Source organism: Dermacentor albipictus, chromosome 5 (assembly GCF_038994185.2).
Source record: "Dermacentor albipictus isolate Rhodes 1998 colony chromosome 5, USDA_Dalb.pri_finalv2, whole genome shotgun sequence".
NCBI classification, from domain to species: Eukaryota; Metazoa; Arthropoda; class Arachnida; order Ixodida; family Ixodidae; genus Dermacentor; species Dermacentor albipictus.
Genome location: NC_091825.1, coordinates 126,610,673 through 126,635,935, shown reverse-complemented (window position 1 = coordinate 126,635,935; position 25,263 = coordinate 126,610,673). Strand labels below are relative to the sequence as shown.

At 47.3% G+C, this 25,263-nt stretch overlaps 2 protein-coding genes across 2 annotated transcripts in view; both read right to left on the bottom strand.

Moving 5' to 3' along the window:
• Positions 1–685: 685 nt before the first annotated feature.
• Positions 686–1,660, bottom strand: LOC135913970 (beta-1,4-mannosyl-glycoprotein 4-beta-N-acetylglucosaminyltransferase-like). Its single transcript, XM_065446677.1, has one exon. The coding sequence runs from the start codon at positions 1,505–1,507 to the stop codon at positions 686–688; it is 822 nt and encodes a 273-aa protein (XP_065302749.1). The 5' UTR covers positions 1,508–1,660.
• Positions 1,661–18,168: 16,508 nt separating this feature from the next.
• The window catches only part of LOC135913943 (SEC14-like protein 2), a 55,410-nt gene continuing 48,315 nt past the window's right edge, over positions 18,169–25,263 (bottom strand). The window contains exons 10-12 of the mRNA XM_065446642.2: positions 25,115–25,221; positions 22,623–22,938; positions 18,169–20,592 (exon numbers count right to left, since the gene is read on the bottom strand). Of these exons, the coding sequence (XP_065302714.1) occupies positions 20,480–20,592; positions 22,623–22,938; positions 25,115–25,221 (536 nt within the window). The 3' untranslated portion in view covers positions 18,169–20,479. The remainder of the gene's footprint in view (positions 20,593–22,622; positions 22,939–25,114; positions 25,222–25,263) is intronic.

Below are 25,263 nucleotides of genomic sequence, written 5' to 3'. Positions count from 1 at the left end.
ATTTTAGTTGTTGAACCACTGTTTAGCCTGGTGAATTGCTGTTGCTTGGCTATATTTGGTTCGGCTAGACGAAGAAACAACTCATGCGTTACTCTGCTTCGCCTTCAAGAGTGGAACGCGATAGCGTTCCCATCGACCCGCCAAGGGGTGTAAGACAATGGGCTACGGCGCAGCGACTACGCGCCCCGCATTGGACGCGATGAGCGTCGAGCAACGCAGCGTTCGGCGCGGCAACGAAATGTGCGCCTGAGCAAGCCACGCACGACTACACCGCATTCACTAGAGGCGCTTTTGTACCGCTTTGAAGCATCGTACTCGTGGCTCAGTGGTAGCGTCTCCGACTCACACTCCGGAGACCCTGGTTCGATTCCCACCCAGCCCATCTTGCAAGAGTTGAGCCAAAGCCACCTAGAAAATCAGTCTCTGTAGCACGCCGCAACCTTCGCTTCTCATTCCAACGAGCAGCTCTGTCTCCAGGAGGCATCTCACCTCGTGAGTGTCTAGCAGAGGCAAGCGCAGCTGCTTATATATCGCCGCGACGCCGCGAGCGACGGCGCGAGTTGGAGCCCCGTTTCTCCTCTGTCGTGACGTCACGGTGTCACGTGGTATAGAAGGCGACACCGCCGCGCCTGAGGAGCTGGGTTGAGCTCTCGTAATATGCTTCGCATAAAACAATGACGTGACCTCATCCTGCGGTGCGTGCCAGAGTACACGGCTGCGTCACCTGTATGCCTTGGGCGTTGAAACACCACGAACACTGCCAGCCGGCGAATCGTGGCCGTGCTCCTTCGATGACCCACTGGTGGGCCACCGTACCCGTGCCAGCAGGCAACGTCTCGGGGAAGGGACTCCTGCCCTGACGCAGTGTCACGAGGTCGTTCGCGCAGACGGCGCGCAGGAAGGCGACGGTGCACGCGGCGTACACGTGCAGCGCGCTCCTGCGCTCCCAGAAGAAGCCGTAGAGGAACCAGCGCAGGGTCAGGCCGATCGGCTCCCCGTAGCCGTCGTGGTGCTTCAGGAAGAGCACGACGTCGCGGTTCGGTATCTCGTCGACGTCGGTCAACAGGATGAGGTCGTCGTCCGGGACGTTTCCCAGCCACGGCCGGCCCTCGAGCCAGGTGGCGTTGCGGCTGCGGTTCTCCGGCCAAAACGGATCGCAGCCGTTGCACCTGAGCTCGCCCACTGTCAGCGGCACGATCTTATGCGCGTGCTCACCCAGAAAGCCGGCATTCAGGTTCGACTGCAGGTAAAGCGGCTTAGCGTCGCCGAAGAAGGTGTTGTTGGACTCGACGACCACGTAACGGTCTACCACGTCGCTCAGCTCGTTCACGTGTATCTCGAGCATGTCGAGTTCGTGGTTCAAAGGGATACCGTTGAAGATCGCGCGCGGCCGTGATCGGCGTGTTATGAGGCCCTCGGAGTACCACTGGCGGAACACCGGCGTCGACCAGACTGCGCTGGGGACGGCGCAGTCGCCGCCGTGCCAGCCGTCCCTGCAGACGCACATCTTCTTGCCAAGTCCCGGAACTGTACCCGATGCGAAGCATTCGACGGATTTCAAGGAGTCCCTCTCACCGGTCGCGTTGTACGCTAGTCTCAGCACGCCCGACGCTGCGTTCGCTCTGTTGGATGAACCACTGCCGTTGACTATTGTAAGCGGCGGTCGGTCAGATGCTGGACATTCGAGGGAGTCGATATCGACTGCTTGCTACGTGTCACGGCTGGTTTATGAATGGTCATGAGGCCGCAGGAATATATTGCGCCAGGAATGAGGGAAAGCATGGCACACATTACATATAACTTGAATAATTTCCGCCTTGTGACCAATGGAAACGAGAATGAACACACCAATGAGCTGCTCGGCTTTTTCGCAGTTTCCCACGAAACGCTGATCATCCTGCACAGGGATCGTTGTACCGCGAGCCACCAAATTGTTCTTCCAAAGCTGAAAATCTCGCGGTGTGATACAGCCAGAGCGAGCCACAATTTGTGTTTGAGGCGCTCAGGCAGCTGAACGTTACGAAGCGTCTGTAAAATGAAAACAAAATTACAGAAAATTATTAAAATAAAAATATTGAGCAGTCATTCCACTCGGTGAAGGTGTATCACCAGCGAAGTTATAGCGCATCACACATGGTTAGACAGGGGTACATATATTTATTTTCATCCTTTGGTAATGGTAGTGACAGTAGCTTTGTATGTACTGTGATATACATAGATTGGTTCTTTTACAACCTTAGACACAATCCTTGCCAAAGTTAAATCTATACGTGACCATTGCGTAACTTGGATTGGTGTCGCATTGCAAACCGAACTGTTATAGCACAAACTCGGTGAACCATTTCTTGTCTGGTTTTGAAATGTCCATATTGAAGTCTCCAACGATGATCACAGGTGTAGTGTGATCACGGCTAATCTGTGCAACGTGCATGGTCATGAACTTCTCAACATCACACTTGTGTGTGCCTCGAGACATATACACAGTGGATACAACAACTTCATTTTTCGTTTGTACGGCACAGACATCCCCTCAGCCGCTGGCATTACCCTCTTGCGAGTCAAGGGTGTATGGTTCTATATACATGTTCTCTTTTGCGTGTATAGTAATGCCTCCTGCTAATGAGTCTACGTGTTGTTCAGAAAAGATTCCAGTATACCTAACAACTTGAAACAATTCATCTGGAGTCATTTATTTCATTTATTATTATTTATTAGTAGTTAGTACTAGAAGGGGTGGCGCGCTTGAAGCCTGCTTCACCTCCGCCGCGGGTCGGCTCGGTATTGCACTGTATGTATGTATGTATGTATGTATGTATGTATGTATGTATGTATGTATGTATGTATGTATGTATGTATGTATGTATGTATGTATGTATGTATGTATGTATATGTATGTATGTATGTATGTATGTATGTATGTATGTATGTATGTATGTATGTATGTATGTATGTATGTATGTATGTATGTATGTATGTATGTATGTATGTATGTATGTATGTATGTATGTATGTATGTAACTGTTTTCTCACCCACCGTAAGACAATGAATGGTCCACACTCCCTAAGCAATGGTTCGTACTACATACGTAGCATACGTACCCCCATAGGCAAGCAAGAAAATTGAAAATGGTGCCTGTTGACCACTAATCTACTGAAAATGCATATCGAAATGATGAGACGTATAATCTTTTGCATAAACAGACGCAATTCTGCATCAAAATTTGGGAGCTGAGCTTTTGCGCACACAGCTTTGTTGATGGACACAAAAAAAAATCTACGGAAACCCAGCCACAGACATCTTCGCTGTAATCAGAACCACATTTAGGCCTTAAAAAGGGGAATTCAAAAGCGTCTTGTTGGGAACTTAGAATTAGTGTTTAATTAAATTACCACAGAGAAGCACTTCTCTAACAAAGGATTCCTCTGGTAGGAGACATTTCGACAAGGGGACTAGTGCTCGTCAAGAGGCAACAGCTGATTTGTCTGGCTGCGTTTGTGAGTGTCTCTCTCCTCCATGCCCAGTGTGAGAGGAGAATAAGCGGGCAGGCAGAGCGAGGGAAGTCAAAATGTCCCAAGACGAAATGGGGAAGCGGCATAATGGCGACAGCAGGTGAGAAAAGGCGGATGGTTGGCAGGCAAGTTTTGCATGTCCTTCAGGAATCCGCAGAAATGTCAAAAATGTTGGTATGTACGAAAAAGACATGAAGGAATATTCACGCGCAACCAGGTTCCGACAACACAGGTGGGCTTCATGTTCATTGAAAAAGAAAAATTGGGGCAAGGCGTAGGTTTTATACACTTGGCTAAATAGCGCGAAAAAGAAAAGTCCTGAAGAAACTGAGTTATGAAAGGGAAGTGAGCATCCAGCTGTGGGTAGCACGAGGCTGCAAAGGAAACCCGCTCTTCTTTTCCTTTGATGAAAATTACTCTATCCTGATTTCTGCAGAAGTGATTTGCTAGGAAACTTAGTTGTATCAAAAGGTGTACAGTTCAGAGAGGAAAGAGCGAATGAGAAAATCTATCCATGATTAGGAATGCACGCCTTGTCGAAAGCTGTGATAAATAGAGAGAAGAGAGTAAGCCAGTATCAAATAACTGAATAAATGAAGGACGTACATTAGGTTCAACTAAGAATGATAATAAAGCTAGTTATAGGAGTGATAAGAAAATAAAAAGCTGGTGAAAATAATTAGGGGCATTTAATTTAATTAGTTTTTTTCCTGACGATATTAAAAGTCAACGAATTAAGCGTGCCCTTTGTCTTCTTGTCGTTAGTATTATGAGTATATTCGAGAGCTCCATTTAAAACATTTATGCCTGTTCGCTGCAACGCGCGGAACTTGTGGTTGAGATCGGACTTCCCGTAATATTTGTTCCTTCAAGAAGTAAGGTTTGGTTGTAGAATGTGAAGTGCAAGTTCCTCGTAGCGACCTGCCAGGTCACTACGAAGTGCGAGATGTTCACTACGCTGAGATTTTTAACCTGTCAAGCCGCATATCGTTTTGCCCCTCTCTTGGTGGGTTCCAAAAATACTGAACTTTGTTCACAAATTCATTCACATACAAGTTAGTTTATCGCCAAAAAGTATCTGAGCGGCAAAAAATAAAAGCAAAGTCATTGTTGATTGGTTATTACTATTATTATGACTTTTTATTATTAAACATTAGTTTCGCACGGTATTAACTTTGTTCGCAAATTCATTCACATACAAGTTAGTTTATAGCCAAAAAGTATCTGAGTGGCAAAAAATAAAAGCAAAGTCATTGTTAATTGGTTATTACTATTATTGTGACTTTTTGGTATTAAACATTAGTTTCGCACGGTAATAGGGTTTCGCCTTACCGTTGCCTCCTCACTCTGAATTTTTCTGCGTAAGTACGATCCGGAATAGCCATAGCGTGCCTGGCTGTCGTGATTGAAGCGTTAAAGGTAGTGGAAGTGGGCTATCGGTATGGTACGAGAGACTATAGTTGCGCCATCTGGAGTGCATTTCGTTTGAATCTGCAGCGAAACACGTCCTTCGTAGGCATTTGTATAGGCAGTATAATGGTACGTATCGAGTAGTTATGGGATACGTTTTCTTGCACGCTTGTGAGTTTGGATAAGCTAAGTTCAAAGCGCGCGCTCGAAAGGCATGAGCAAATTTTTCTCCGGCCCACTTGCAGCCCATAACTTCCATACGGATTGCTTGCGGAATGGTGTAGAGACACCAATCGGCAAGAAGCGTGAAACCCTAAGTCCACACGCTGCCTAAATAATATATATATACTACACCGCCAACTGCCTCAAACCCGAGGGCGTTCACCCTCACCTTACATCGCGGTGACTACACGTTTGCAAGCGCGACACAGCTGCAGCAGCGATGTCCTGTCATTCCTCACTCTGCCTGTCCACTACCTCGGCCGGCTTTCCGTATAAGCCGCGACTGCAGCCCTGACAACTTAGATGACGACGATCAACCACACACGCCCAGCAACACGCTCAGTGGCTGGCTTGACCGTGCGGTCCGCAATTTTTCACCGATGAGTTTTCATGCACACAATGACGAGCCGCCTCTGCGCGTCGTTCGTAGTGCACCACCCGTGGTGTACCACCCATGCTCCGGTCAGAGCACTTCGGCCCCTCTTGGCCCCCTCGGCCCCCTAGAGCCACACACGATGCGGTACGCAAATGGTAAATTACCGGAGGTAAATCTGGCGCTGCAAGCATTCAGGTGCAATGTGAATTGAAGGGTAGTACACTAATTTGTCTAATCTACGTGCTTTCGGTCTCAAACGTTGCGTCGTTGCTTATTACGGTTTATCTTTACTTTATTTTTATTTCAAGTAGTCTTAGTTTTCTAAGCGCAGCAAGCCAATGAGTCTCTGCGCGTATGCATCATAATTGCGAACTGTTGCATTTATAACTAAATACTTCGTTGGATATTACCTAATTTAGGAAGCCTCAAAGCCGTAACTTGGTTGCACAGGGAGGAAGTTTAGGCATATTCATGAGCCCATGCTGGCTGGCCCATGGGAATGATATTCATCGTTCCCATGCTGGCCATATTTGCACTTTCCATAGGCTAGCGCCAGAGTTCCCTCTAGTAAGAGCTTTGCGGGGAACACCGTGAGCCGCTCTATACGCATTCGCGACACCACCTATCGTCGCTTATGGCAAGAGCGCTATAGCTTTGCAAGTGCACGACTGGGCATGCTTTGTCTTTATGTTTGAGCTCGAACGCGTACGCACGAGATCTCGCTTTGGCGCGATCTGGACAACGCTTGTGGGCGGACACACAAATGTATATACATCTAACAACGACTCACACCAGTCGCAGCTGTACCCTCAATGAAAATTGCAAACCACTGCGAAATGAAGAAGAAGAAGAAGTATTTTAATGATTGGAAAATGTAGAGAGGTCGGCCGGATAATGGAGAATCTGGCCTGCTACTCTACGTAAGGGAAGGGGAAGAGGGGAAGAAAAAGGGTCATAATGGGGGATGATAATGATATTACGGGGGTTTGGCGCTCCAAGATCCACGATCTGATTATGAGGCAAGCCGTGCTGGGGGACTCCAGAATAATGTTGAACACGTAGGGTCCTTTAACGTGCACTTAAATCTAAGTATACACGGGGGTTTTCACATTCCGCCTCCTTCGAAATGCCGCTGCCGTCGCCCACTGCGAAACCAACGGCAGCCATAGCAGATCCTTAGGAACTTGTTGTTTATCTAACCATCATATTGACGACGGGTCAAACGATTTTGTTTACCTTAGTTGTGGCCCGAGGCACCACGCACACTCGACATTCTTCTTCTTCTTCTTAATATTCTGCATATGTTCTACGGTACACGCGCAAAGTGTGGAACATGCTGATGATGATAACGATGATGATTTATGATGATGTTAATACGTTTAGAAAATCCTGGGCTGTAACCCGTGTGGTGCATATCGGCGAAGAATTTGGATTCGTGAGAAAGAAAAATCTGCGGGGTATTCTATGTACACTACACCTTGAAAGTTTGTGAGAACTAAAAATAAATTGAAAGCCGTCATGTCTGCAGGAACAGACGTAGAGAAGTGTAAAAAAAATACAACTAGCATGGAGAGAAAGAAAATAAAAAAGCCGTTAGGTTAGGCTTCTCGATCGCGATATTCAGAAATAAAATTTTCCATCGCAGTAGATACCTTTCTCTGATTATGACTAAGAACGGAATGACCAAAATAAAAGGAGGGCAAATGGTGCGTTCCTGACAGCTTCTTATCGACTGGGCACAATACAAAAAAAGAAGGTCAGCTGTTTCAGCTTAATTGCAGAACAAGCACAAACGAGGGATCGCGAAACATGATCCGCGTGAAGTGAAAAATTCAGGGCGGGAACACGTGCTGCGTAACCTACCTAATGTGAACCTCGATATTATGCGTCCCGCAGAATTTGGTGCCCTAAACGATGTTCTCATCCACCGCCACGGCCTAAGTGGCGCTGGCGAATACCCCCACGGCTAATATCTTACACATAACTAAGTACTCAATACAGTGGACGGAAAGATGGCAGTCGCCATAATTTAATTGGTAAAGGGCCGCACTACGTGATACGGAATATATGAGAGTACGACTCCTACCTACAGTAAGTTGTTTCATCGTCTACACTCATTCCTTTTTTTTTTATTACTCTTCCTACATTCCAACTAAACGCAGCAATTAATTTTCCCTATGCTGTCTCTCACGTCATTGCCTGTTTATTTCGTATGGTTGTTTAGAAAGGAATCACGGGGATCAGCACTGCAAAGCACGGCCTCGTTATTTTGTGCACTCACCGCATCCCTATGGGGAGAATACCACACAATTCTTGGCAGACAGAATGAACATCAACAATTGCGCACAAAACGTAATCAAATAAATGCATAACACTCAAGTGGCCATCAAACAACACGAAACATTGTGCTCGGAGGCTGTCCACGAGGTTACTGCAGTCTATTAGGAAGCCTTGAAGGTCACCGATCGTGCGCCTCTGCTAATTAGTGTGCGACCACGGTCCAAGCACTCCGCTAACTGTTAGAGGGCGCCCGTCAAGCATGCTCAAACAGTCACTCAGACAATCCCGCTGTTCTCGGTATCGCAGGCATTATGTAAGTATATGCACCACTGACGCGTCTGGGCTGGCGCAGAAAATACTGCCTTCCTAGAAAATCATTTAAGGCAGCCCAAGAAGTGAAGCGTGTTAGCTATATCCAAGGGGAGATGATAGAGGAGCGTGTAGAACGTGCAGTTAATTTTTTTTCTTTTTTGCGTTTGTTGAAAACTGCAGGAATCGGGGCTGCAGGAGAGACGAATTGGCCTGCTTATCGAACCATATGCCCGTGCAGAAAGCGTGTGCCGCAAGATGCGAAGAACAGTCCTAGCACCTGATAAAGCAAATGTAACTCAAGTAACACTAACGCCTCCTCTGCAGCCGCCAGTTTATTAGCTTTGTTGTTCCCTGTAATTCCAACGTGGTTCGGCAGTCATTGAAAACCGACATCAGGACCAGTGATGGAAGCGATGATCAAAACATTTATAATTTCCTAGATTACAGAGTGGTTTACAGAGTTACCGTTAGTCCTTTACTGACCAAAAGCTTAACGCTTCACGCCTCTGGGTTCCAGACTTCTTTTTTTCTTTCTTTTATGTTATTGGCATTCTTTCGAAACCTCACTCAGTTTCCGGTATCTACACTAGTGAAGAAAAAGGCATAATATTTTGTATTTAGGTCCTGCGAACTCAACTGATCAGAGTGTTGGTGCTGAGTTATGCAAAACCGCTATAGCCTAGGGCAGTAATCTCTCGAACCACGCCCTGCCACTTAAAGTTATTCACACCGCATATAGCCCACCCACCGTGCACCCGATTTCCCAATTGCACTAATGTACTGCAAGGAAACCAGTAGTGAAAATACGCGTGCGCTGCTGAGAGAAATTTAAATCACGTGTGCAGCGGTTAGCCTAAGAAAATGAAGGCTTGACGTGCTACTACCGGTTATTATATAATGTGAGATCAAGGGACGAGAGAAAAGAAGAAAAAAACACACATGCGTCCACTAGCGCAGAAATTCAGAAAGTGGCAGGTGTGAGTTCCACGAAATGAACAAAGAGGAAAGTGGAGCTTTGTGGCACCATCCAATAAGCAAAACGTTAGCCATTTCTGTGGTGCAGCCAAATCGGGCAGACATGGATAACGTTTTAGTGTTCGTTGAAGGTGCCTCAAAGTTCCACTTCCCACTTCGCTCATTGTGAGGAATCACTGAAATGCCGTGTTGTCCTACAAGCTACGCCGTGCTTCACCGCCGTCAATAGCGGAACAGCAAGGCGACAGCGGCGCGAATGGGCGGCGCCGACGGCGCGAAATAAGAAACTGCCTCACGTTATGCCTTCTAGCATTTTGATATTCTTTGTTTTTCATATTCTTTGTGACCCACCCTTTATGTAATACCCCGAAGAGGGGGCTGTAAGGTAATAAAGTGAAAGTGAAAGCGTCTGTGTAATTGCGATGGATGGTTGGACACAACTTTATTGAACGTCCGACAAGGTTTAACGCGACCCGGGCTTAGGTCTCCCACGCCATAAAACTGCCATAAAAAATGGCCGTTTCGTCCGAAAGCCGAAGCAGGGACAGTGACAGCGAAAGCAAAGTATTAGACAACTATATGCAGTAATGTTCCTTCTTTTATCGGCCATGTAATTTAGAGTACACGTTCGCTTACTAAAAAATTACATGCAGAATCTCCCGTGGGAGTTATCTAAACGATGCGTAAGCATTTACTACTAATCACCTGCTGTTTCGTCGTCGTATGCTGCTGTGTGCGGTATAATTGCGATAAACATCGCGAAAGAATGGCGAAACGGAGAAGCGCGTTTGCAACCCCAAAATTTTAATTGAGACCAGCACGAGACGACGAAGAAGGGGCGAGTAGCAGCAATGTTCACTCATGTTATAGATAACACCCAGAGGATGTGGACGTCAGATGAAATGACGAGAGAGATCTTGTAAATGAAGCCAATATATGCAGCACAAATTACGTATACACTGTTTCTTTTTTTGTTCTTCTTGTTGCGTTTCTTCTTTATCTTCAAATTGAATGATCGTACGTTTGGATGATGCCGCTGCTTCGTGGAAGATAAGCACTAGCCGATGCGCACTGTAGTCCGTGACGTAAATGAACACTGTCACGTTCGGTAGACCTCGTACGTAGACGTGGTCGATGATGCTGCTTGCTCTCGATTCGTACCATAATCAACCGGGATGAACCGTATTCCGGCGGTGGTTGCGTATGGTGCTCCCGCACGTGCCTTATGTTGAAAGCGATTTGCGATGGGGACAAAGTGCACCGAGTGCTGATAGCTTCGTGTGCGTTGCGTTCTCGCCGCTTAGTTCGCGCTGAAGCGAGAAGCATAACGAAGGTCAATTCGTTCGCTGCAGCGGGTCCTTAGTTAAAAGCGATCGTCTCGCGTGATGGACGGACGGACGGACAGGTTTCCTGGTTGGGTAGGCATAGAAATGCTTACGCATTTAATAAAATTAACAAGCATGATGTCACGCGCGCACAGGAAAATACGAACAGATCTCACTGGACGACCGCGAACACTCGATGTCCCAATGCTGGCGTGATGAATAACGTATAGAGGGGAGCGAACGCGTCTGCTGCCACTCCCGTCAACGCGGCTCCGAAACCTCAGATTACGCGAACTCCAGCATTAGGCGCGCGGAAAGGCAGTGCACGTGTAGCCACCAGCCATCTCCGCTCGCAAATTTTTTGCATCGGCGAGAGATTGCCTCCAAGATAGGGCACGGCCGGGCGGCACTGGCCAGGCTGGAGGAGCGAAACATTGGAGCGCAACACAAAATGAGCTTAAACTGATTAAGTATTATTTCAAAGTGGTATTTTTGTTAATGTTGCGGTTAAAGCTTGATTACTTGAAACGCATATTAAGGCTTCCCCCTCCCCCCCCCCTTTTTTTTTATTTCGTGCCATACATGTCGAGAAATGTTGCACATTGCCTCTTCGGCCATCTGTTGAACGTGACAGTAATACACCAGCGCAATTCAATGATCAAATATATGAAAAAATTATACTTCAAAATATCGGCCGCATTTCAAGAACTTTCACTTAACAACGTCGCGAGTGCACTCCCTTCTAATAATATGCGCATTTACGACAATTAGTAAGGCCTACCTCAAGGCTCCGAATAGGGTACGTCATTATTCCTAATTTATGTAGATTATATAGTTAATGTAGCTGATTCACCGGAAGTAATGATGTATGCCAAAGATACAAATAAGTTTTGTAGCTCGCATGAGCAGAACGAAAAACAGCACATTGTGAATCGGTACAGCTCATTTCGCTGGCACGGTGGCGATCAACCAGAATCTGTTGCAGCTAATTGCGCAGCGTAAACGACATACGTTGTCTTTAGATCACGCGATATGCACGCAGACAGTTACATAACCATAAACTTTAACGGCATGAAATTGCAGCAACTTAAATTTTGATTGCCCAGAAGAAGCTTTCCAGCTATTCCACAATGACATAGGAATCAACTGCAACACGATGGTATGCCCGTATTGAGACGCCTCAGCAAGCAGAGACATATCATAAACCAGAGGACTATATGCGGTTCTGTGATTCATATAATTGCTAATGAGTTGCAGAGCTCGTTTTGAGTTACAGAACACTGTCCACTTCTCAAGGCTTTGTTGCAGTATGAAGCGAATTGCTTCTCGAACTCCGGTCAACTCAGCGGCTGTAGAGGACGTTCTGTGTGCTATCTTGAACCGTTGTGCGATGCCCCTTCCAGGTACAGTGTAACCCGCCACCGAAGATCTCTGTTTCACAGAACCATCTGCAAAAACATGTTCGGGATATCCATACATGTAAGCAATGTAGGATAACGCGAAATGCTTGAGCCTCGCAAGCGGCATTTTCGACTTCTTCGTTATTCCAGAGATTGAGAGCCTCACCGTTCGCTTTGCCATCGTCCAGAGTGGAACTTCTGGTATGTCGTGCGGTTTGAAATCCGATGGCAGTAAGTCTTGCTGCGACAACACGGCTTCTGCGTAGGTGGCGACAAGCCGTATGCTTGTGATGTTTGTGAGTGGATGATTCCTGTGTCTCAATGGCGGCCTGTCGGAAGAGAACAGCAGTTTACGATAGGTAGTGAGGCACTGGAAGTGGTAAGGGAATACATCTACTTAGGGCAGGTAGTGACTGCGGATCCGGATCATGAGACTGAAATAATCAGAAGAATAAGAATGGGCTGGGGTGCGTTTGGCAGGCATTCTCAGATCATGAACAGCAGATTGCCATTATCCCTCAAGAGAAAAGTTTATAACAGCTGTGTCTTACCAGCCCTCACGTACGGGGCAGAAACCTGGAGGCTTACGAAAAGGGTTCTACTTAAATTGAGGATGACGCAACGAGCTATGGAAAGAAGAATGATAGGTGTAACGTTAAGGGATAAGAAAAGAGCAGATTGGGTGAGGGAACAAACACGAGTTAATAACATCTTAGTTGAAATCAAGAAAAAGAAATGGGCATGGGCAGGACATGTAATGAGGAGGGAAGGTAACCGATGGTCATTAAGGGTTACTGACTGGATTCCAAGGGAAGGGAAGCGTGGCAGGGGACGGCAGAAAGTTAGGTGGGCGGATGAGATTAAGAAGTTTGCAGAGACGGCATGGCCGCAATTAGTACATGACCGGGGTTGTTGGAGAAATATGGGAGAGGCCTTTGCCCTGCAGTGGGCGTAATCAGGCTGATGATGATGATGATTCCTGTGTCTAGTCAGTAGCCTTAAATGCACTCGCAATGGCTCATGTTGCAGATAAACTCGAGCTAGGCACGCGCGTGCCTCTGCAATAGTGCCCCAAGTAGACACACATCGTGGTATGGTATGGTATGGTATGAAGAACTTTATTTAGGTCCTGAGGGATCAGTCTGGGACTGATGCGGGCCACTCCCACGTCGGTACAGAGAGGCCGAGCCCCTCTGCTATCACACGGGCCCTCTGGACAGCCCTGAGCTGGTCCGCCAGCACTTCACTGTGCAGCATTCGCTGCCACCACTGTTCACCTCGAGAACCATCACCGGCCAACGCCAAGCAGCGCCACAGCATGTGTTGTAAATCGAGCAAACCCCCACACTTACTACAATAGACTGAAACCCCGCAGTCCGGATTAATTTTATTCATGATGACAGGGTTAGGGTACGTCCGTGTCTGCAGAAGCCTTAATGTAACCGCCTGCGGCCTATTTAATTTAGGATGTGGCAACGGGAATTCCCTGCGCCCTAAGTAATAGTGCTTGGTGATTTCGTTGTAGGTTAACAGTTGGTCCCTGCACATCGTGGTAGTCCTAGGCAAATTCTCAGTGCGCGAGCCTGAGCACTCTCAAGTGTGCGTACAGCAGTTGTACTAAGCCGAGAAAGTACAGGCGCATTGTAGCGGAGGTAGCCAACAAAAGATGCCTGGTAGAACTTCAGAAGAGATTATTTGTATGGCCTCCATGATTTTCCGGACATATGTCGAATGGTCTGAGTAAAGCTGTCCAGCTTTTTTTCTCAATGCAGAGATGTGCTTCGACCAAGACAAGTCACGTTCGATGATGACTCCGAGAAACTTGTAGTGGGTTACCGAAGGTATAATCTTCCCATCAATCATAAAGAGTTAGCAGGCTATTGAACTCCGTGTAAATGCCATGGTTACACTTTTTGTGGGCTAGAGATGCAATCCTCGACTGTTTAGGTGTGTCGATGTTATTGACACCGCACGCTGCAGCTTCGTTTGCACTTGCAAGCGCGTTGATCTCGTGGTCGATATACAGATATCATCTGCGTACGCAGAGACTGAGACTGTGCCTGTGAGTTCTTTGACGAGTCCAACGAGAACGACATTAAATAAAGTTGGGCTCAGTACGCCTCCTGGAGGCACCCCACGATACACGGAATGCTTCCTTGTTTCACCGTCTAGAGTTCTCATGAATATCGTTCTCTCTTGAAGATAGCTGGCTATCCACTGATACATACGGCCACCGATGCCATGTTCTTCAAGGGCATTCAAAATTGCATCATGTAGAGCATTGTCAAAAGCACCCTTGATATCAAGAAAGACAGAAGCCGTCAATCGACGGCGACGTGTTTGTTGTTCAATAGTTGTTACTAGGTCAATAACGTCGATTGACGACCTACCCTTTCGGAAACCTGTCATTACGTCTGCATATATATTACGCTGCTCCAAAAACCACTCCAGGTGCGTCAAGACCATGCATTCCTTTGTTTTTCCTATGCAACTGGCAAGCGCCACATGTATGTAGGAAATCATAGCATGGGGTGTTTTGCCTGGATTCAAAAATGACACGATCTTGCTTGTCTTCCGGTGTGCAGGCACAGTTCCCAGGACCAAGAGAGATTGTATAAAGCCAGAAGCACTTCAGTCGCTCGAGGGCCTGATGACGCAAGGTAGAATAGATAACGCCATCACGCCCCGGCGCACTTGAGTGTCTTGAAGAGGCAATCGCTGCACGTAGCTCTTCCAGCATGAATGGGAAGTCGAGACGAACGGCCATTGTTGAAGGAGCGCATCTGAGTAGTGAAGCTACTGCTGTTGTAGATCTGGAGGGGTGCATAGAGAAATCTTCCGCAATTTCCTTCTCACTGCGCGTCTAGATGATGGCCAAAGCTCGGAAGGGACGTAGTTTTGAAGAAGATGGTAGGGCTTGTACGACATGCCATATCGGAGACAACGGTTTCCTTGGGTACCGGCTGGTGCAAACGACCTCCAACGTTGTCTGTCAAGCTTGTCTAAGTATCTTTGAATTTTCTTTTGCACATGGCGTGACGTCCTCACGTCTGATATCAATTTAGTTTGCCTGTATTTCCTCTCGGCGCGACGTCGGACTGCCCGCAGGTCTTCATATATAACGTCAACGGATGTTCTTGAATTTGATGTTTGGATGATTCGTGTTGTTGCGTGTATTGCTGCTGCAATGCGCTTTTCAGTCTCTTTCGGAGAAATTATACAGTTGCAGGGCTCTTCCAGCTTGTTTTGAAAAGCATCCCAGTCAGTGCGTCGTATATAAGAACTTGGTAGTCTTGTGAACCGTCTCGATTGTACATAAATGGGTAGGTGATCACTACCATACGTTTCAGCATCTGTGCACCAGCCAGCAGACGATATGCCTCGTGAAGCGATAGCTAAATCAAGGCAGCTGCTGTATGTTGTGCCACAAAAAAATGTTGGTGAGCCATTGTTCCACTGCAGCTTGTGAAGACCACTGCAGTTCTCAAGACCACTGCAGCTTGTGAAGTAAAGAACTTGTCTTCCTGAAATATTCGTGGCCCTACTACCCCACGGGCACGTTGAAGTCACCTACAATAATGTGAGATCCTTGGCTGGAGTCAAGAACAAGTTTCAGGCGTCCAGAGTCAAATCTTCCCCTGGGAAAAATATTGCCACTGATTATCGAGATAGTCCGGTGCTTTAGCTTCAGTGTTATAAAAACGTACTCGTTGCTAATATGCACCGGAACTTGGTTAAGCGAATAGGTGAGGTCACATCGCACGCATACTAAAATATTGCTAGGATTTCCATTTGTCTCCGGCGCGTATTGTTCGTATCCAGAGAGTCTAAATGGCGATGTCATATTCGGCTCGCATATCACAATAACTAGAAATCTATGCTTCCAGCCCTCTCTTTGAAATCCCCCAGGTGACCCCGTAGACATCGTGCACTCCACTGAAATATTACGGAACGGCTTATCCTTTCCTGCAGTGATAACCTTGAAGTTTATGATGCAATGGTGTTCGCTAGTTTTTATATAGCAGCATGCACTGGTTCTAGTGCATCGAGAATCCGCACCGCAGCCTTCGCAACGGGAGTCTTAACTCCTACAAGCAGCATTCGCAAGGAACGAACCAACTGTGCAAGCATTGCCTTAATTTGCCCATCCGACGATGAAGGTTCATGTTCATGCTGGCGTTCCGGCTGCACTTCTGTACTCCGAGACGGCAGGGAAGGCCACATAGTAGTGTCCTTGGTGTTCAGAAGAGTAGACGTTGCTAAAGGTGGTCCTGGCGTTTGAGGAATAGCAGGAGCGCGCGACGACATTTCAATGAGTACAGGTTGTCCTGCTGTCGATTCTGATTTCTCCTGCGATTGTGTGAGCGACTCTGGCGGCGGCCGGTGTACCTTGTTAGCCGCTTCTCTGTGTGTAGATCGATCTCGTATCATTTTCCTTAGCACGGACCTTTCAGTCTAATTTTGGACAATCCTTTGACGTTGCCTCGTGCGGCCCATCGTAGTTAGGGAACTTCAAGTCAGAGCCAGCACACGTCAACTCGGATCACCACCACAGCGGGGACATGTGTTCTTGTTCACGCACACGGCACTTACGTGCCCGATTTTCTGGCATTTACGGCAATGTAATGGCCTAAGGACGGATGGACGGACAGGATGGCTTACATAACCCACTCCACCAACAAAGATGCCGCGGAGGCATGTGCAGGTGAGAGGCAAGAAGCAATGGCACTGGTGTTGATATTCATCCAATTTCTTTCTTTTTCTGACGCCGAAGCAGCCAGCACTCCTCATACAGCCACCTTGATTGCGGGTGTGCGAACAGATTCCAGTTGTACATATGCTCATAATAAACTTGAACTTGATAATAAGCTTGAAGGCAAATGGGACATTGATGTATTGCTTTTTCTTTTAACATTTAGTGTACTCATACACGTTTTACTTTGCAGCCCTACAGAGCATATTTTGAAGCTTCCCTCTGTGTTATTTTCCTTTAATTATGGATGTGTTGTGTGGCCCTCAGTGCTGCAGTTCAAGTTTAGCAGCTGCTTAGTGTATTGCACACTGGATTAAGCTTGTGATATCCACATGTGCAAAAGCCCTATATGCTTCTCTGACAAATACAAACTGAGGTTTTGCGTACAGTTGTCAGTGTTACAATAAAAAAAGTAAACAATCTCATCATGGAATTATGTTTATTACGGTAACGCCTATGACAGTTTTTTTTTTTATTGACAACTTGAACTGGTTGACAACTTGTGAAAATTCGTACTTCAAAAATTTTTCTGACGCATTTTACTTTGAGAAATTCGATTAGTTCAGTAACATCTTTGCGCTAACACGCAGGCCTTGCGTGGTTGGGTATGCGTGGCTCGGAAATATGCATCTCTCACAAGACGGTAGACGCGCGACGCCGACGCCGGAATTTCCGCGACACGTGGCCCTTAACTCTCTCGCGTTAAGAAAAGGTGCCGCGCCATTCGTGCAGTACTGCGGAATCGCTCTCTAGAGCAACAACGCAGCGTTGCTCCTGCGTTCGAGCGCGGCCACTGAGCTAGCCTACACGCAAGAAGCGCTTGAGTTTAGTCCCTACGCTGAACGGGGAGCTAGTGCCACCACGTGGTGAGTGAAAGAGACAACGTTGCCTACAAGATTGCCGACGCAAGTAACTGCGCACAAAATCTCAAAGGCCGCAGATTCCCACGGCGCAGTCGACGACCTTGGCACAGTAGGCTCTCTCGCTATAACAACTAGTAGCGTTGGCGGCGAGCAACTTAATTGAAAAACATGCAAGGCAGCTGATGCGGAACGCCGCGTCACGGCCACTGGACTAAATGCCGCGTGAGCGCCGTCGTCGGCCGACGTATTTCAGCCTTCGTGATGTTTCGCTTCCAATCACGAGCTCGCACGTTTGATTATCGACCGGTCACGTTTATACTTAGGTCAGCACACAAGAACCGAAACGTTGAAGGAATTCTGGTCAGTTTAGTACACCCGGTAGAGGTAGTGCCACTAGGCAAACCTGCCCACAACCCGTATTCAATTGTGAACGTTCCTCGTATAAGGAGGAAAAGACTCTGTCTTTCTTATATTTAATTAGACAATATTATCACTTTTATTTTCTGCGAGATATGTATATACCGCATCGGACTAAAGCTTGTGAAAAATAAAGCAAATAGCTCTGCCCGCTCAAACATTCCATTTGATGTTCGAGCTACAACAAATATCCACGAAGCCTTCTGCGAGGCTTATGGCACGAATTTACAAGGCCAAGTGTACTTATAACAGCCCACCTTGTAATTACCACTAGTTGTTTGCTGCCGCGTCTACAAGAGTCGACGATTGCAATGCGTCACGATACTGCAGGACGTATACTTTTATTGACGTAACCCAGAGAGCGTACTATTACAAGCGTTCGGCAGTGTCACTTGATCGGCTTACGCGACAGTGAGTAGTCTTATTTTGGTCTCACACGCAGTGTAACGCGTACACAAAAAATAAGAGGCGTTATTAAACTGCTCGCGGATCCCCCAAGCAGCACTCGCGAACATTTGCCTCTGTCCAAGCGGATCAACGCCCTTTCAGATGACTAATCTTATGGTCTGCTGAAGCATAACGGGGACATGAGGTTGTTCATCATTCCGTTAGAAATCCAAACCGGACAGGATTTCGCAGGAAGGTGGACACTTGAAGTGATCAACGGTCGTCGAATTCTCAGGCTGGAGCTAGGACATTTCGACAAGGAAATTGATCTTCGTCAGGTTAGCAACAACTGCTGCTCTGACGAATACAAATGCCCGTCAATAAAATGACTCCAGCCTGAGACTGTGTCCGAGGTCTGTTGATCACATTTAGCCAGGTGCAATATGGAGTCGCTTAAGGAATGGTTTACCCATCCAGGGCGTTCGGGTAGCTGTCTGATAGCGAAACTATAGCCATCATTTTTAAGAACATAGTGTGTGACGGCAGCACGGTAACAATTGCGGTGGTAACTTATTGTACCGTATATATATATATATATATATATATATATATATATATATATATACGTAACCCTATTTTCGCGAGTTTGTGTAATCTCCGATGGAATTCATTAACGCTGATTAGACCCGATCAGAGTAAAGGCCCTCCTATCGGTGCGGTTTATTAAAGCTTGAAAATTAAGTCACAAACGTGGGTGACTTGTCTTCCTTACCTTTGCACGGCGTATGCATTTGATCCTGCTCGCTGAGCGAAGGTGTTATGTTAACTTGCATTCTTTGTCCGCATGTTATATTCATTCACATTTATTTCTTCTAGCCCCTCCCCCTCCCCCAACACCCCATCCACTTCTTTATTGCTGTGTCAGCTTTTAAGTGACGAAGAATAGCGCGGCACACAGCTGACCAAGAAAGAATCCCGACACACAAGCATATTGTGTGTCGCGCTATTCTTCGCAAGTACGAAAAACAAACTAGCTTAGCATTCTCTAGTTCTTAGCCAGCTTTTAACATGGTAAGTGTTCGTTCCAACAGTTCCACATTTATAATCGATGACACCATAATGGATTCTTTTACAGGTCAGGCCTAGAAAAACTGCGCTACATGGCTGCCCTACGTGCCTGCTCGTCGCAACACATTCCCAAGAGATGCAACTTTTGAAAGAACATTGCCTCCGCCGTGACTTGACGCCACAAAAATAAACTAACGTAATTCACTGGCTAACCGATAAAAATTGCCTGCTGCGGTGGCCGCGGTTGCCCCAGTGGCTATGGCATTGTGCTGCTGACCCCGAGGTGGCGGGTTCAGTCCCCTGTCACGGCAGCCGCACTTTGATGGGGGCGAAATGCAAAAAGTAGTGTACTTGTGTTCTTGGGCATGTTTAGAACTCCGGCTGGTCAAAAAAATAATTCGTAGAGCTCCACTACGGCGTGTCCCATAACCAATTGTGCAGTTTCGGGATATCAAAAACCACAATTTGTAATACATACAAATTTTCTTCGAGTAGTACAGCGGTGTATTTTGCCAGCGTTCCCTTAGGTACTCACTGGCTACAGGATTGTAGCCTTTGGTCAAAGCGTTCGGTCTACTATGGTGCATTCTTCAAACTCTAACTGAATCACCCCCGCATTCGTGCAATATCTTTACTGAGACTCCGTCATAGTAATAAAAAGTGCAGAAATTGAGAAACGCGCCCCTAAAATGAGCGTCGTTGTAGCGAATAATTTGAATACTGAAAGATATGGAATGGACGTGATAGCTTCCCACTGGCACACCCAGGAGACTTTAGAGAATATGTACTTGAGTGTCTATATGAAGCAGTGCGTCTTCAGCACCGCTAAGCACCAAGCACAAAAACAATCTCATTCGCTGGTAGCAGTTCTGCACCACCACTTGTGAAAGTTTGATTAAGGTCCATGCGCCACAAAGACTGTGGTTTGTACGAGTACCAGGCACCGTGCAAGCACCGGTAATGTCATCTTGTGTAGGTCGCCAGTATGGAACAGGCCCGTCTGTCGCGCGGCAACGAAGTTCGAATGTCACCGTTCTCTGCATAGCTCCGCCTTGCATTGCTAGAGTGGCACGGCGGCTTGGTGGCCGCAGTATGCTTCGGGCGATGGCCCTCTCTGCGTTTTCGTTCGTAGAGCTAGGTCACTCTCGATTTTGCTATGTGACAGTAATGTAGACAGTCCATTAAAGCGACGACGAATCAAGTCCGTTCTCGTCTTGCGGTGGCAGGACTTCGACGATATAGGCCAAGGTCTTGCTGTTGACCCAGCTGTAAGAGTTGTCGAACTCCAGGACGTCTGCGAAAAGATAGAGCGCAAGTTGGTCGTTTTGGCAGCAGGATAAGGCGGCACATGTAAAGATGAAAAGCTAAAAAGATATTGAACAAAAGAGTGGCGATAGAGATCTATTATAACAAGGACAAAAAGCCAAAGAGGCGATGTTGTAACTATGAGAATTGCCCGCCCCAAATTGTGCGACATGAATGCAAAACCAATAATGTTCTGCCCAACATTTTGTCCAAAACAAGTCCAGTCCCAAATTATCTTCAAACTGAGTATATTTGCTTGCAACGTTCGCCGAGAAAAGCAGGTTTGTCAATAGTTTTTCCGTACAACCACATCCGTGCAATTACCTCATAAGAATTTCCTTAGACAATCTGTAAAATAGTACCCATAAATGTCTTGCTATACAGACAACGCGCTGCCTACTGACATCGTGTGTAGCTATTGCATTATATTTTCTCTCCACCAATGTTTACAGATTTTCTGAAAACAACACGTTTGAGTTCAATAGACCACAATATAAAATACAGAACTGCAAAGATAATAGTCTATAAAACATTAGCGAGAAGCTTCAGATCGTGACATTACGATTGTGCTCTGGCACTGCCATCAAATTCCAAGCAGGCACTAAAACTGAAAAAACAATACTGACAGGAATTTTCGTGAGAGCCAAGATTAGCCTCACTTTCAGAAGTTGCTACGCCAGAAACACTTGTTTAAAACTGGACAGCAAAGGAAAAGCGAAGCGTCCGAATAGTTAGCTGTCGGCTCTTTTTGCCCCCCTATGTCACTTTGTTCACAAACATAAGTATTGTCTATAGTAGACTTTATGTGGCTCAAAGAACAGGCTTATAAGAAATCAGATTGGTCTGCAAGAAGCATTTGAAAACTACAGATCGCCTAAATTATGTCTAGTAAGAGAAGCAACCTGCGGTGCGCTGGGGACGATCGATAATGCTCAAGGAACTTCGCCATCGGGCCACTAACAGCAGATGCACACATGGCATCGGTCAATCTTCAGGGCACATTTTTATTTTTATTTATTTATTCATTTATGATATTGCGATCTTTTACAATATCTTAGCAGCGTGGGAACATACAAGTGCATTCATACAAACACACAGTTCAAGCAATCATGCCGACGCTTCAACATGGCATTTCAACACCTCATGTGGACTTGCCTAGGGCTCACCACACAGCTCCAGTAGGCGCCCAATCAGGGTGCTGCCGCTGGCGACGATTCGGTCACAGGACTCACCGGTGTTACTTCATCCCCACTCCGGACCAAACATACTAATCATAGATTCTTCGGGAGTCCTTTTCACTGTGTTGCTCTATCAAATCCATGCGTTCTTAACACAGCTGAACTGCTCCTTAACTGCACCCACCTGATCTAACTTTTTTCTACTCATTTAGCGCGTACGAGTTCGATCGAGGCGTGATTGCAGCCTTTTCTTTTATGCGAAGCATATTACTAGGGCTCAACCCAGCTCCTCAGGCGCGGCGGTGTCGCCTTCAATACCACGTGATACCGTGACGTCATGACAGAGGAGAAACGGGGCTCCAACTCGCGCCGTCGCTCGCGGCGTCGCCTTCAAGGCTGACCACGTGACACCGTGACGTCACGACAGAGGAGAAACGGGGCTGGTCGCGGCGGTATCTAAGCAGCTGCGCTTGCCTCTGCTAGACACTCACGAGGTGAGATGCCTCCTGGAGACAGAGCTGCTCGTTGGAATGAGAAGCGAAGGTTGCGGCGTGCTACAGAGACTGTTTCTAGGTGGCTTTGCTACGGCGCAGCGACTACGCGCCCCGCATCGGACGCGGTGAGCGTCGAGCAACGCAGCGTTCGGTGCGACAACGAAATGTGCGCCTGAGCAAGCGCCGCACGCCTGAGCCGACGACACCGGCTTTTCTGCGACACGAGCTCCTTAACGCTGTCGCGTTAAAATAAAGGCTAGTATGCTTCGCATCCTGGGCTTAACCTTAGCTAAGCCACAGCCATTTTTTTCTCTCTTCTTTTAATAAGCAAGTTTTCGCAATCTCACATGTTCCGGGTTTATCGCAGACGAGGAGTCCGCGCTCGGCCACCAGGCTGCAGGAGGGCAACCTCTGCGGCTCGATCAGGTACTCGCCGACCCCGCCGCTCCCGAACGGAGGCTCGTAGCGGATGCCGAAGGACAAGTCCCCCGTGGCCGTCTGGAAGCTCCAGGACAGTCGCTCGCCGGACCGCGCCACGCGCATGGGCAGCTCCCAGCGGGAACGGCGCTCGATGCGTTGCACGGACGCGCCCGCCTCGCGCGAAAGCCGCCGCTTGGCCAGTTCCTCCCTGAACGAGGCCGGAACTTCGCCGCCGGGGCGCACCTGCGGCGAAACGCGCACGAAGTCAGCCTGGTGAGTTCTCAGCACCGATCCAAGAATCCTTTCTCTCATTCTGAAAAAACTTTGAAGTAGACTACATACTGTCAAAATACATCTTATAATAAGCTGTTTTGCCCGTCTCAGTACATTTCAGCTTCTTCCATCAAAAGCCCGAACCACTACTACTGGTACTACTACGACTACTGGTACTACTACTGGTACTACTACTACTTTTACTACTACTAACGAATGCGTAGTATTAACTACATGCTGCCGCACAAACAACATTTGGTTTATAGTGGAAGGCCCTCCGTCCATAAACAGCCCACAAGCTTAAGAGACCCTATACGTATATCGCGCTTTAACGTGCCTCTGTACAGGGCGTTAAAAATTAAGCTTTATGGTTTTCTTAAAGTTAGGCAATGGGGCCACGCGAACACCACCTGTGCAAATAATATGTGGCCAGAGGGACACAAAGTGAAATGATAATTATGGCTGTCAGCAGCCCAATTAACTAAAATTGAATAATTAGCTTTTTGTTGACTGCAGTAAGAGGGTTTGTTTGTATTGAAAAATTAGAGGCATTCATGTTTCTACACAGTATCAGTTGGAAGAATTCTTCTAGCGTGTCTGTGCTCCGAGATATCCGACTCCAAATTTGAATTGTCGTTCGCATGATTGCGCATGCCAGAGAGTTAGGATCGGCGCAAAGCTCCTCCCTGATGTGATGCGGCTGTTGCGTGGCGCGTTTAGTGCCCACTGCCCACTGATCATTTTCTATGTAGTTTGCTTACGGCTTCCACTAAATTAGCTGTAACCCATATGGCGTCACTACTGATTTGAGTTTCAGTGGTCTTGCTGAATAATCTGACTCCCGTATCCAAAAAATGGCTGTGGCTTAGGTAAGGTTAAGCCCAGGATGCGAAGCATACTAGCCTTTATTTTAGTTGTTGAACCACTGTTTAGCCTGGTGAACTGCTGTTGCTTGGCTATATTTGGTTCGGCTAGACGAAGAAACAACTCATGCATTACTTCTTCGCCTTCAAGAGTGGAACGCGACAGCGTTCCCGTCGACCCGCCAAGGGGTGTAAGACAATGGGCTACAGGGCAGCGACTACGCGCCCCGCATTGGACGCGGTGAGCGTCGAGCAAAGCAGCGTTCGGCGCGGCAACGAAATGTGCGCCTGAGCAAGAGACGCACGCCTTAGAAACAGCGCGTTTCTAAGGCAACACCGCATTCACTAGAGGCGCTTTTGTACCGCTTTGAAGCGTTGTACTCGTGGCTCAGTGGTAGCGTCTCCGTCCCACACTCCGGAGACCCTGGTTCGATTCCCACCCAGCCCGTCTTGCAAGAGTTGAGCCAAAGCCACTTCTCCTCTGTCGTGACGTCATGGTGTCACGTGATTTCATGGTCACCGCCGCGCCTGAGGAGCTGGGTTGAGCCCTCGTAATATGCTTCGCATAAAACAAGCTTCGACTGGAAGCTCTTCCTGAATTCCAGCGAATCGGAAGCCTTGCAAGTTTTGGTTAAGGGTGGTGACAATGTACTTTCACACACTTAAGTGACGGTTGAAACTTTCCACTAAACTTTGCTATGTGGAATACAAGAGGGTGAGAGATCACCCAGACAGGCCGCGTTGTCCGCGATCCTTGTCGACATGCAAGCAATTAAATTTCTTCAACAAACTATGACCTCACCCACCAAAGAAATATAGCGCACGTGAGCTCCATGCAAGCACGTGTACTTTATTGTTAAACAGGATAGCAAGCGAATACTTTGTTAACGAAAGGTGCCGCATTTCGACTGAAGAAGAAAATGCGCTTGAAGAAACGCATCTCGAGGATGCCCACGACGAGGATTTGCCCTAGAAACCTACCTTTCCTCCAGTGCATTCAGATGGACGTCGAGAGCACCTGTTAGAAATTTTTCGCTCTAATGTCACCGAAGAATGACAATGACAATGACAATTATCACTTCAGCCTAAATGTGGTGCTGGCAACCGACCGCCCAACTTAGTGGAGCCATGAAACAGTGCCTAGTGAAGAAGCGTTATGCGAGATTACACGGTTGAAAACCTTGCATCGCCCTGTAGTAACATTCGCCACGCACATATTCTGCATTCGTCTCTTCAGAAGAGAAAAGAGAGTTGTAAATATTTCGTAAAAGCGTTGGGCTTACCAGGTGAGGACAACGAGGATCTCCGTCCGGTCCCACCATGTTTCCGCCCCAGTGCTGCGGCATGAAGTCAGGATCGAAACGCTCCATGAGGCCCTTCTTCCAATCGTCTGCATGGAACAAGCGGTAGTCGATAAATTATCTAATGTGTC